This window comes from Stigmatopora argus, chromosome 15 (assembly GCF_051989625.1).
Source record: "Stigmatopora argus isolate UIUO_Sarg chromosome 15, RoL_Sarg_1.0, whole genome shotgun sequence".
NCBI lineage: Eukaryota > Metazoa > Chordata > Actinopteri > Syngnathiformes > Syngnathidae > Stigmatopora > Stigmatopora argus.
In genome coordinates this window covers 13,290,290-13,303,583 of record NC_135401.1, presented here as the reverse complement: position 1 = coordinate 13,303,583, position 13,294 = coordinate 13,290,290, and the positions used below count along the sequence as shown (strand labels likewise).

Genomic DNA, 13,294 nt, shown 5'->3' with positions numbered 1-13,294 from the left:
CATGGTGTCCATTCTATTTTGACAGGGAGGGCTTCCCACAAGTAACTGCCCACCAGTTTAAATCAATTAAACATCTATATTGACATAGTGGAGTGTTTTTAACATACATTTTCTTATTCTTGTACGAGCTATCACCGTATTATATACTTAACTATACTGTACTAAATATTAATTCATCATCCGTATCGCGCATCCTCGTAAGGGTTGCTGGATCCTTTCCCAGGTGACTTATTCTTTTAGAGTTCCTATTTTATTTTCAATAGCGGAACATCCTTTTTTATTTAACCAACTGTCAATTGTGGGTGTTTTACCTTGTCTCTTATGTGCTTGAGTGAAGCAGGCTGTAGCTCAGCATCAGATTCTTTCTGCGTCAACTCTTGTCTTGGAATGTCTTTCCTCTTTCGGGCTTCTGAAGTCAAGTCGAGGATCTCCATGACAAAGTCATGCACAGTGTCCTTTGCCTGGGATGGGGAGGATGAAGTTGGGGTGGAAAGCAGATGACAGCATGAGGAACCATGAGAACTTTTCAATTTTCTGGTTCGTTGGCAGGAATGTTTGTCCCGGAGCTGGCTCCTGCTCTCCTCCGTCACCAAGGAGGAAAACTTGAATTTTTCTTGGATGGTGATGGCCTTCCTGTCATGGGACTGTGGCCCATCCTTAGGTGGCGAGGAGGCGCTCTGACAGGGTAATTCACCCTTTAGTTGGCCAACTAAGTGGGATTCATGAGTGCGCTGCAGGAACTCTGAAGATGGTGACAAAGGAACTTGATTTAGTGGATTTACATCCTTTTCAGCTTTGGAGAAGGACTCACTGAGAAGTTCTCCTCTACTGGTAAGAGCTTCTTCTACTCTTATGTTGAGAGGGTCTCCTTTCTTGGTGAACACGCTGGACTCATCCCACAGGAGCTCGTCGTCCTCATCTTTGCCTTTCAAGCTACATTGCTCCACATTGCCGTTCTCCACATCGTCTAAAAACTGGCTAATGAAGCTCCTCGCAGTATTCTTTTGGTTCTCCTTCTTTTTGTGAAGTTCCTGGTCACGTTTGGAAGAACTCAGGTGATCTCCTTGTTCTGGGTTGGCCCCGCACTGAAGTTCATCCAAAAGTCCTACTTCTGTCTTTGAAGTGGCTGCTAATGTTGGGCGAGGAGGTCGCATCCACGCATGGAGCTCCTTCCTCATATAGTCTAGGCCGAGCATGTCGGGCTCCTCCATGTCCAACGCATCATCCTCATCATCGTTCCCGGACGATGTGACTGTCAGCCTCTCCTCTTCTTCCTCCTGGACTCCCATCTCCTCTTCGGTGAGTGTGAGGGTGGATGAGGACAAGAGATCGCTGTCATCTTCATCATCTGTGCAGGCAGAAGTGCAAGAGACATTGACCACCATGCTCAAACTGACGTTATCTGCCTCCTCTCGGTTAGTGCTCCTCTTGCAGCACCTCCTGTAGGTGGACTGATTGCCGCTCCCTGCCGAGGCCTGACTCAGAAGGAGGTTCTGGTGATCCGGGAGCATTGTGAGATCTTCGGAACCCACAGACAACTCTTCGGTGCTGCTAAGCTCTGTGAGAGATGTGCAGCTCTCGTTAAGGAGCGACGGCAAAGCTTTGTTGGAACCCCGCGAGTGTCGAATGCCCAGCAGTCGATGGCGAAGAGGAGATCTGCTCCGGAGCGTCATGTCTGACACACTCCGAGTCATTTTAGTGGCCAAAGGACTCTGAATGTTCTCCAGGCGCTTCAAGAGATCCAGAGTTCTCCGGCTCAGCTCCCCAGATGACAACTCTCCTTGAGCTCCAGCTCTCTGGTCTTCTGAACCATTGTGGCCCTCGTCTCTGGTATGGCTCAGGTCCAGTTCCGCCAGGCTGACGAGGCTAGCGCTGGTGTCGCCGTCCAGGCTGTGACACACGGCCAGGCCACTTTCCAGGGAGGCGCTGCGATGAAGGTGCTCTTTGGATGGAAAAAGCTCCATGCCCAGAGACAGGAGGGACTCTAAAGAAGACCCCGGAGATAAGAAAGGACTGGCATTCACAAGGCGCTGCCCAGGCAGTTTATCCAAACAGCGGCCCGAAAGAAACTTGGTCGTATTTTGGGCCAAGTCATTCCGATCATTGGTTAGGTTTTCGAGCTCCTCACTCTGAGACTTCCCAAGAGTAACCATTTTTTCATCTTCTGTGAGTCCTTGGGTTTTTGGGATTTCATCCACTCTTTGGTTGTGTGTGCGCAGCATCAGATTGGTCGTTTCAAGTTCCTCTTCTTCTCCGTCTCCCAAGTTTCCACGGCAGAGTATCATTTCAGCGTCTCCAACATCGCTAACAATTCCACTTTCACTCTCTGAGTGACGGCCGCCGGACGACTGGCCGCTGTCTCTTCCCCCTTCCCTTTGAAGCTTCCGCTCCACGCATCTCTCACTTGGCATCAGCCCACCTAAAAGGTCCGGAAGGGACTCCATGGAGGAAAAAGTGGAGTCTTTACTCAGACTCTTCTGAAAAATGTGCTGCTTCATCTTGCTTGGCTTGCAGGAATTGAGGGGAACCTCTGGAGTACTGTCGAACTCCACCGTATGGACATTATATACCTGGTAGATGGGCAGAACTACCTCCGATGCTATCTGAGGGTGGAGGCTGCTCAGCGGGCTGGTCTCAGAGCAGGGAAGATTGTGCGTCAGGTCTGGTTCTGGTGCTTCTGTAGCTTCTGTAATGGTCATGTCGGTCTCGTCCCATTCCCACGAGTCGTCAGAAACTGGGGCCCCAGGGGCAGCTTGGACAGGGCTTGTTTGGTGGAGGTCCACCAGGCTTGCTTCCAGAAAGTTCCCTGGAACCTACAGACAAGGAACACACAAAGAACATTGCTGAAAGACATTTGAGTTTGATGAAATTACTTAGACAAGATTTCTTCCGCTCTTCGAGAAGCAGTCAATCACATTTGAACATTTTCTTTATACTCAAGTAATTGTGATAGTGTGATTCATGGTATTTTAGAACCATTAGGGCCCAGCTGTGATCTTTGAGTAAAGCTGAAAAAGTTAGAGGATGAGAAGAACGAGGGAAAAAAGTGTTCCTCAGAGTGTAGTCGGATGATTTCAGCACGGAACAAAGAGATGAATAATTCACAGTGGACGTAAACATGCAATGAAAAACCTTCAGAAGGCAGCAGCGGCAATGACGGGGCTGAGAAAATGTGCTTAGACGCTGGAATTGTTCACTTGCACAGGCATAATTATACAAATTGCTCCTCATCTCGTTAATATGAATGTGTGGGGGGAGTTGGAGGGGAGCGTATTAGTCATTCATAGCCTATTAATCTCATAAACTAGTTGGCCGTGTGTGCGTGTAATGGATTTGTGTGTTTAGGATAAGGCCGCCGCACATGAGCGCGCTCGCCGGACACGAGGGGGCGGGGTCTCCATCCGCCTAATCCAATCAAATCCCCCCCACAAAGCTTCTTCTTCTGTATTATTTACATCTGTGATTGATTTCACGTCCATCCTTCCTTTGGAGTTGAGCCGAGGGAGCAATGTGGGTAATTTCATGACGAGAATTCACAGACGGCAAATGACATCTTGGTGGAAACTGAGGATGACAAGAATTTCTATCGCTGCTCGTCCCGTTTCATTACTTGATGTTGTATTTGGAGGCCAAGTGGGGAAAGTTTTTCCATTTACTTGGCCCTGACTGCTCCCATTTGTTAGCTTAGCATGGGCTGGACGCGCCAAGGAGACCCAGCCTGGCTGGCTCACCACAACATGATTCATCTTCTTCAGCTAGAGGCTATGCTGAGGGAGGTCAGCATCAGCAAAGAGGGAAACAACACACATGAATCATGCCTACGTGATTCCAAAACTATGTAATTTTCACATATGAATGGTTACTTTCACCCTTTTTAGGCATCCATTTAACTCAATGGCAGCCATCGATGGGGCTTATCCATTTTGAAGGGTGAGGGCTGCCAGCCAAATTGGATATTCCTCATTGTCAATGGCAGGCAATGGGTTAAACATAACATTTAAAATCAACAAAATTAACTTTAAGTGCCCCTTGGACTTTTGGCCGAAATTAATAGCACGTCTATCTTTGATATCACTTTACTAGTTAAAAACATTTCATCAAATGTAAATCAAATCCACTTAATTAATCTCATTTTTATTTTAGTATTCAACTAAACCAAAATGAAAATTTAAACGACAATTACCGTATTTTCTCACGTATTAGCCGCCCCTCCGCGTATAAGCCATACTCTTAAAATCGTTGAATTTTACAATTTCTCTCGTATAAGACACCCCCTGATTCACAATTTTCACCTCCATATTTATGGTTTTAATACAAATGTGTTACTTTGAAAGGAAAATCTTAAGAAAAATCATCGCATGTGGTATTTCTGAGGTACTGTATAAATCGATTGCTGGATCGCACATTCCTAAAGGATGTTGCCTGCACGTAGACAAATTCAAAAAGGAAGTCACGTGAGCAGTAAAACCAAGAAGCGTGTGCGTAGCGGTCTGGTTTGTCATCCCTAGGTAAGATGGTGACGCCCTGAGCGAGTAATGGTAGGCACAAGTAAGTGAGTTTTGTCACGTTTTATGCCAGATACGTTTTTTTTCTTCTTGAATTTAATTCATACACGTCAACATTAATTTGTCTTGGGTTATGGCATTTCGGCCTTGTCACCTTGCAGTTTTGTGCATGTCAAGTGTAATGTGCGCATATAAGCCGTGCCCTTGATTCAGTCATCATTTTTTAGCAACAAATACGGTATATGCGAGAAAATACGGTGTGTAAAATTTGCACTTCAATAATTCATTTAATGGCCCTCATATTAAAATAGCCTTAAAAAAACATTCATTCATTCATTTCTGCACTGCTTATTATCACAAGGGTTGCGGGGGTTTCAGCTGACTTTGGGGACGTGGCAGGGGACACCTGAGTCAGTGGCCAGCCAATCGCAGGGCACAAGGAGGCAGACAACCATTCACGCTCACACTCATACCTAGAGGCAATTTAGAGTGTTCAATCAGGCTACGAAGCGTTTTTTGGGGGGATGTGGGAGGAAACCAGAGCACCCGTAGAAAACCCAAGCAAAAATTGGGGAGAAAATCCAAACACCACACAGGAATGGGCCCTGATGAATTTGAGTGTGTTTTTAGAGAGAAAAAAAATAAGAGAAACAAAGAGCCTCGGTATATACAAAATAGGATAATTCATTTTGGCCGCGAGCCAAATGCTGTTCGCAGACCCCTGGTCTAGTGGTTCTCTTGCCTGACTTTGGTGTGGGCACCGTTGAGTCGATTTGCGCTCGGTGCTGGCATGATTGTGATTGCGAATGATTGTCTGTCATTATGTGTGCCTTACATCTGACTGGCGACCAGTCTAGGGTGTAGTCTGACTGTCAGCTAAGATAGGCTCCAGCACCCTGCGACACTGACCGGGATCAGCAGTGTTGAATATGAATAAATGGAACGGTAGTCCCACTCTCCCCCCATCATCATGCTAAAATTGTGTAGCATCTGGGTCCATTAACCAGGGCAAAAAGAGCGTATGTACGCGTGTACATATTGTCGAATAAAATCGTCTTTGTGGATGCTGTCAATGCATTGCCAAATAAAATATTCTTTTTCAGTGTGCTGATGTTGCTGAGAAAAGCAAGGAGAATATCTCTGTACTGTATCTTTGTTTTAATATGTTAAACAATAAGAACAAAGTTGACATGTTTGTGCTACAATTGTTTCACAAAGTGTTTAATTAAACGAGGTAAAGATAGCGTGCACGTATTGGTCGGTAAAATGGATGGAGGAATAAAATCGTCTCTCTGGATGCTATTACCAAGTGCCATGACCAAATGAAATATCATTTCTCAGCGTGCTGATGTATTGTTGAGAAAAGCACAAAAGTTCTCCTCCCATTGTGGCAGAAAAGCAAACTTGGAGCTATAACGCAGTTTTTTAACCTTCTCTTTTGTGTTAACCTTCCTTACTAAAATTGAACTTAAAATGTATAATTCACCAAGTCATGGTTGGACGTTAATCGGTCTGAATATCTAGGGTACATTTTTAAGAAAACCAAGACATAACAGTTTAGACGGAAAGATAAAACCCCGATTTATACTGAACTACAGGTACACGGTGACGACGACCAAACTTCCGGGCGACCTAAAGACCGCGACCAAAAGACCGGTGACCAAAAGACCGGCGACCAATCGACCGCACACGGAACTACAAATGCAAATTGCTTATAACATCTGTCTTATTCTACATTGATGGATGGTGAATACTAACTACTGGTCTTAAAAAGTAAGATTACTCTAACTGTTGTGATCAGTTAGAGTTTACTTAAACCCTCAAATAATAAATTACATTTCAGGCCAACATATCATTTCTCTCACATACCAAATAATCGTGCTTCATCTGGATGGACAAGAAGTGTTTAAGTGACACGCCAGTACTTCGATCATATATAAAGTTGACAAGCATGCACGCACACACAACAAAGAAAAATGACTTGGTTTGATCTGAAGCGGCGGCATTTATTAATAAGCGCAAGCTTTTTTGTTATTGTTGGCTCCACCAAGGAAGTCAAATGACTCTGAGGCGGGAGCCGAGGTCACAACTGCCCGACGGCCAAATTTGTCATCCCTGTGTGCACACTCGCAAATGTGTGTCTGGACACAAACCCTATCTCTGACATACCAACAGTTTAAAGAGATTTTGTTCGAGTTCAAAAACTTTTTTTCCATATCAAATCTTTTGTATACATCTATTTATCAGGAACAATGGAGTTCAGGAACTCATTCATTCATTCATTCATTTTCTGAACTGAATCTTTACAAGGGTAGCAGGGGGTGCTTGGGGCTATTCCAGCTAACCATGGCAGGGAATCAACCACAAAAACAGCCAGACGAACAACCATTCAGGCTCATCCTCATACCTGGGGCAATTTGCCAGACAACAATGCATGTTTTGAGGATATGGGAGGAAACCGGAGTACCAAGAGAAAACCCACACCAGCCCGGGGAGAACATACAAACTTCACACAGTGAGGACCGACCTGGGATCAAACTCTCAACATCGAACTCTGAGGTCGACACGCTAACCACTCGTCCACTGGCGTGACCGGACGTTTGGTCGAAAGATGTTTAGTCCCCGGACGTTTGGTCGACCAGACGTTTGGTCGACCGGACGTTTTGTCGCCGGGTTCGCTCGCTGTCAAATTATGACAGAGTTTACTGTTGATATTTTTATATTAGATATTTGGATATTAAACTCACTCTCTCTCTCATGATTATAATTTTGAGAGTTGGTTTCAACAGTAACAATCCGGCGACCAAACGTCCGTTCTACCAAACGTCCGTTCTACCAAATGTCCGTTCTACCAAACGTCCGTTCGACCAAATGTCCGGTCGACCAAACGTCCGGGGACCAAACGTCTTTCGACGAAACGTCCGAGTACCGTCCACTGGGCAGCCAGTTCAGGAATTTTGAGTGAAATTTATTTATTTATTTTAAATAATTTTTGGAAACATGAGAATATAAAAAACAAAGAAAAGTCCTTGAATTAGCTAATAAATTGTCAGCAAAGATATGAATAATTTTAATCTATAATAATAATAAAAAAGATTATTTTACTGTATCTTCAACTTTCAACCTTCATTAAATTTTGCTCATCATCTTAATAACAATACTAACATAAAATTGAAATTTTTGTTCTGATTATTCAAAGTAAATAAAATGACTTAATTAAAAGAGTGGGGGTTAAAACATCATCGAATGAACAGGAAGTAAAACAAAAATAAATTTAAAAAACCAATTTAACTCTAGTATTGAATAAATTAGTGAATGAAACACTTTTTGTTCCTAAATGATTCCTAAAACATCTTTGAAAATAAAATAATGTAATTAAGGATTAAAAATACAATAAAATAAAGTGCGTATTTTTATTTCTTTTCAGATGAATTTGAATAATAATATAACTAATTTTGAATGATGCTTAAAACATCAAATAAGCTAAAACCATTGAAATAATAGTAATTGCAAGACACATGGCTAGTGTCTAAAAGGTAACGGCAAGCGCAGGCGTGTCATTGTAAGTGTCAGAATCCCACCTGGTGCTCTCCTAGTTCCTTCTTGAGTCTGTTCTGCCAGTGGAGCGTCTGCATGACGACGGCCTCCCAGCGCCGCTCCAGGTTGATGGACAGCAGCTGCAGGGCCTCGCGGTGCTGCTCCGCCTCGGTTCTCGACCGGAGCAGTTGCTGGCAAACTTTCAGAACCCACGAGACCCCTTGGCGGCGAGCTTGCACGTCTGAACACAAAGACTGTGGACCAAACATAACGCTGCCGTTACTGCCCCGCTATATGCAATTGATATCGTCATGGGTGGAATTTTGATCTAAGTAGTGGGGGTGGGGCAGTTATTTTTAAATAAAAGTTTTTCTTTAATTTACAGTAATACCTTGAGATACGAGTGTCCCAACATACAAGAAATTTCATATACGAGGAAAATTCCAAGCAAATTTTTGCCTTGAGATACGAGACAAATTTGAGATACGAGCATATCAGATGGTTCCTGATGCGGCCGTCCGGGCGGCCGAGTATGCGAGACGCTGCTTATGAGAACAGTATCGCTCTGTCTTTCTTACCGCATCTCCCTCGCGTAAAGATATCTACGAGCACCGTGCCGTAGAGGTTGCATTTTTTACTGAAGATAGCGTGACTGAGTCGATAATCTGCGAAAAATTCAGCAGAATCTACCTGGACTTGAAAGCAAAGCAAGCATCTGAAAAAAACACCAGCAAAACCCTTCAAAGCGAGTCGTGGCTGGTTCGATAATTTAAAAAAACCAACTGGGATACGGTCAGTTCTGACGCATGGAGAAGCAACAAGTTCCGACTCGAAAGCTGCGGTTGACTACATTAACATTTTTGTCTCGGTTATTGTATAAGAAGGTTTAAATTTAGTATAACATACGATTAAAACTTATTTTAAGTGTGTGTATACTAATCTAAGTTCATTTAAGTTACATTTAAAGTTTATGTGATGTTACATGCGCGTTGCCGTCCGCTAAATCTCTCTCTCTCCCTCTCTCTCCCTCTCTCTCTCCTCTCTCTCTCCTCTCTCTCTCCTCTCTCTCTCATTCTCTCTTTCTCTCTCTCTCTTTCTCTCTCTCTCTCTCTCTCTTTCTCTCTCTCTCTCTCTCTCTCTCTCTCTCTCTCTATCTCTCTCTCTCTCTCTCTCTCTCTCGCTCTCTCTCTCGCTCTCTCTCTCTCTCTCTCTCTCTCTCTCTCTCTCTCTCTCTATCTGTCTGGACTGAGTAATGTCACATTTTAATATTGAAGATCATAACCACTCAATAGGTATTTGTTACTTTGTGAGTAGGAGGTGAATTAGAAAAAAATACAAAAATGTTTTTCCATTGTATTATTCGTTTTTTGGTGTTTTTTCAGAAGGTGGGAACGGATTAATTTGTATTTAGTTATTATCTATGGAAAAAATGGATTTGGGATATGAGTAAACTGACATATGAGCTTGGTCCTGGAACGCCTTAAACTTGTACCTCTAGATATTATTACTGTACTGGGTTTTCCAGCTGCCCTTCCTTTCTCTTGTTACTTTTACACTTGCTTACTACTCAGTTTTATAGTTTGAAGAAAGTAGCCAAAATATTATTACCCAATTCTGTGTCACATTGTTAGTCAATTTCCCCCCAACTCAATAGTACCAATCTTACATTTATAAACGCAACAAAAGTTGGAATATCATTGAGCAATTCATAATTTAATGATTCATTCATTATTTAAGACAGTATAGTATTGCCTTGTAAAATAGTTCATGTCACTTCTTCCCTACCGTTAGTTTTTGACCCGGATCATGTCACAACACTTAAATCTGATGACCGTTTCTTTTAACCTTCCTTCAGGCCCTGTTGTTCTACCTACACCAGTATCTCCTTCTGTATAGCTACTATCCTTCACCTGACAAAAATATGGCATGAACAGTGTGACAATTTTGATGACACGGTTATAAAAAAAAAATCGCTGGATTGTTGAGGTTCTACAGTCATACATTGGATATGAAAATTATATCTTTGTAAATGATGAGGACAATCTTACAGTGAATGCTGCTTAATAGGGAGGTGAAGAAAAGGTATTGCAGGATAGGTCTAAACATACACTTGGATTTTTAGGATGTCTCTAATGTCCTTCCTGCTTGTTTTTGAGCTTATTCACCACATAGACAGAGGCACGCCACACGCACACATGGAATTCACGACATAAATCGCACATGGTCACGCACCTAGACATAAATCAAACATTAGTGTTCAGTGACCCAGGGAGAACAAATGTCCAACATGATGTTCAACAATTTAGTCTTCAGGCAGCAGCAATTTACAAGGAAGCTTGAATTGGGAACTTCTGTATCCTGGGCAACCAAAGTAATTAACTGGTGTACAAATGCTGGCAAATTACAGCCTGATCAAGTGACACGAAGGGGACGACCAATCACACAGAACGGACAGAGCCAATCGCTGAGTGTGTGGGGTCCCTAAAGAGCCTTCAGCTTTATTGGCCATATTCTGCTTGGTCCTAGTGCCTACCGCATCAGAGTTTGATATAACTAACATAACATTGTTTTTGGATGGTGAAAATTGCACGGGACGAAAATGGGATTTTGAAAAAGTCCAGGGGAGATGTCCCCCTGGGGTCTTCTAAAATGACATTCATGTATACAGCCCACGCGCCACTGAATATGAAAATGTATATTCTCCAAATTATTGTCAGAGTCAGTCTTTAAGCAGAAGAATCTAACAAAATTGACAAACATTGCTGAATATGAAATAAAGCTTCATATGCAAGTGACGTTTTGACGCCTCAGCGGGATGTGTAGCTGCAGGACAGCAAATGTTGACTTAATGCTTGTGCCGATCGTCACTGATGAGAACATTTGACGGACACTAATTGGACTTGTTGAAACGAACCAGTGCGCTTACATACTAGGAAAAACCCAGCGTGTTTGGTGCGCTGGTCCTGGATCAGTGATGACCGCTTTACACTGAAGAACCAGCAGGGATGTTCAAAGGTCAATGACAATGTTGTGTTTGGGTGTTTGAGTGGATGAGGAAAAGTTGGATTACTTTAACTTTATACATCCCGTATTTGGGAAATTTCATTGTCACAGTAGCAAGAGGGTGAGAATGCAGATACAGGAAAATACATTTTAGACATTAATATATAGGTAATAAATAAGTGAATACATAAATAAATAAGCATGTTGCTGAAAGCCTGACAGCTGATGGGAGGAAGGATCTGCGGAAGCGCTCCTTTCTGCAATGAGGGTGCAGCAGTCAATTGCTGAAAGAGCTTTGGAGGGACTCCACAGTCTCATGCAGGGGATGGGAGGTGCTGTCCATGATGGACATCATCCTGGTCAGCCTCCTCCTCTCCACAGAGTCCAAAGGACAGCCCAGAACAGAGCTGGCGCTCCTGACCAGCTTATTCAGCCTGTTCCTGTCCCTCTCCGTGCTCCCGCATCCGCAAAAGACCACTGCATTAAACACTGTAAATCCCACCACAGTGTTGAAAAAGGTCCTTAGCAGTGTCCTGCACAATCCAAAGGACCGTAGTCTCCTCAGTAGATCGAAGCGGCTCTGGCCCCTCTTGTACAGGGCACCTATGTTTGTGAACCAGTCTAGTTTGTTGTTGAGGTGAACACCCAGGTACTTAAAATTCTCCACAATTTCAATGTTTGTACCCTAGATGTTCACCTGAGTGGTCTGTTGAGGATTCCTACGAAAATCGATCACCATTTCCTTTGTCTTACTGGCGTTGATGTAGATGTGGTTTTGCCTACACCAGTCAACAAAGGCTCTGATGACTCCCCTGTACTCTAGGTCGTTCCCCTCAAAACAAATTTGAGTGTGAAACAACATGTGTGTATGCCTAAAGTAGTAGTATGATGTGTGTGGTGGTGAGTGAGCAAGTGAGTGAGTAAAATTGTGTGTTGTTGCATGTGTGCTTCTGAGTTTGTGTGTATGTGACTGTGTGTGCTTGTGTATTCACGCCACCTGTGTGCAACTGTGTGGTCAATGAACGACTGAAAATGTGTGTGTTAGAGAGAGAGTGTAGCCCAAACACTTTGCTGCCGACTATTTATGCAAATCCCAGAGGCTCGCCGTGAAGCACTTCCTTTACATTTTCTTTACAGTTTTCCAATAAATATTAAACACAATGACAATGAAATGGGATTCCTCCCTCTCACACATTGTGTATTTGCTCTCCTGCCCGACTCGCCACAGTTTAGCATATTTGCTGCCGGCCCGCTTGTCTAAACAGCGGCTGGCGCGCCGGATCAAGACGACAAGCCCGCTGAGTGCACGTGCGCGCGCTCGAGCGTGAGGGCGAAGGCTCTCTAAACAACATCAAAATGGTCGGCGTGACGCCTCTCTCGCAGATGGCATCGTGAGGAAAGCGTGAAGAGTCGAATTAACGGAGAGACGCGGGCGGACCTAGGATTCTTCAGCAAAGATGTGGTGCAAAAAGAGAGAAAATAGGAAGGTGAATAACAAGTTGGGCCTTTCACGCTGTCGTTTTGGATAACTAAATGTGTGAGTGAATGAATGAGTGAAACTGTTTGCGGTATCTGTGTGACTGGTATTTGGAATTGAGTGAGTGGCCAAGATATATTTATAGTATTCAAAGAGTATGGGTTTTGGTAGTTCTCATCTCATCTCATTTTCTGAACCGCTTTATCCTCACTAGGGTCGTGGAGGGTGCTGGAGCCTATCCCAGCTGACTTCAGGCCAGAGGAGGGGGACACCCTGAATTGGTGGCCAGCCAATCGCAGGGCACAAGGAGACAAACAACCATTCACGCTCACACTCATGCCTAGGGGCATTGTAGAGTGTCCAATCGGCCTACCATGCATGTCTTTGGAACGTGGGAGGAAACCAGAGTACCCGGGGAAAACCCACGCAGGCCTGTGGAGAACATGCAAACTCCATACAGGTGGACCATCCTGGATTTGCCACTGTGAGACTATGTTACCAAAATGAATGAGTGAAGTTGGTTGTACATTTGTATGTAAAAGGACATAAATATCTTAATGTGTGAGTGAGTGTAATTGCATGTTTTACTTTATGTATCAGTGAATGAGTAGCTGACGTGTATTTGTGACATGTTGAGTTAGTAAATGGATGAAGGTTTGACTTTTTGAATGAAATTGGTTGGGGTGTGCCATTAAGTGTGATTCAGTGAATGATTGAGGTTCATTTTGTTACCATATGTGGTGTAAAATGATTGTGAGCCAGTGATTGGGTT

At 43.6% G+C, this 13,294-nt stretch overlaps 1 protein-coding gene across 1 annotated transcript in view; it reads right to left on the bottom strand.

Annotated features, from left to right (window-relative positions):
- The window catches only part of LOC144090121 (A-kinase anchor protein 6-like), a gene marked incomplete at its 3' end in the record, with an annotated part of 102,834 nt that overhangs the window by 2,447 nt on the left and 87,093 nt on the right, over positions 1 to 13,294 (bottom strand). Inside the window, exons 18-19 of the mRNA XM_077621440.1 lie at positions 8,087 to 8,296; positions 312 to 2,813 (exon numbers count right to left, since the gene is read on the bottom strand). Of these exons, the coding sequence (XP_077477566.1) occupies positions 312 to 2,813; positions 8,087 to 8,296 (2,712 nt within the window). The remainder of the gene's footprint in view (positions 1 to 311; positions 2,814 to 8,086; positions 8,297 to 13,294) is intronic.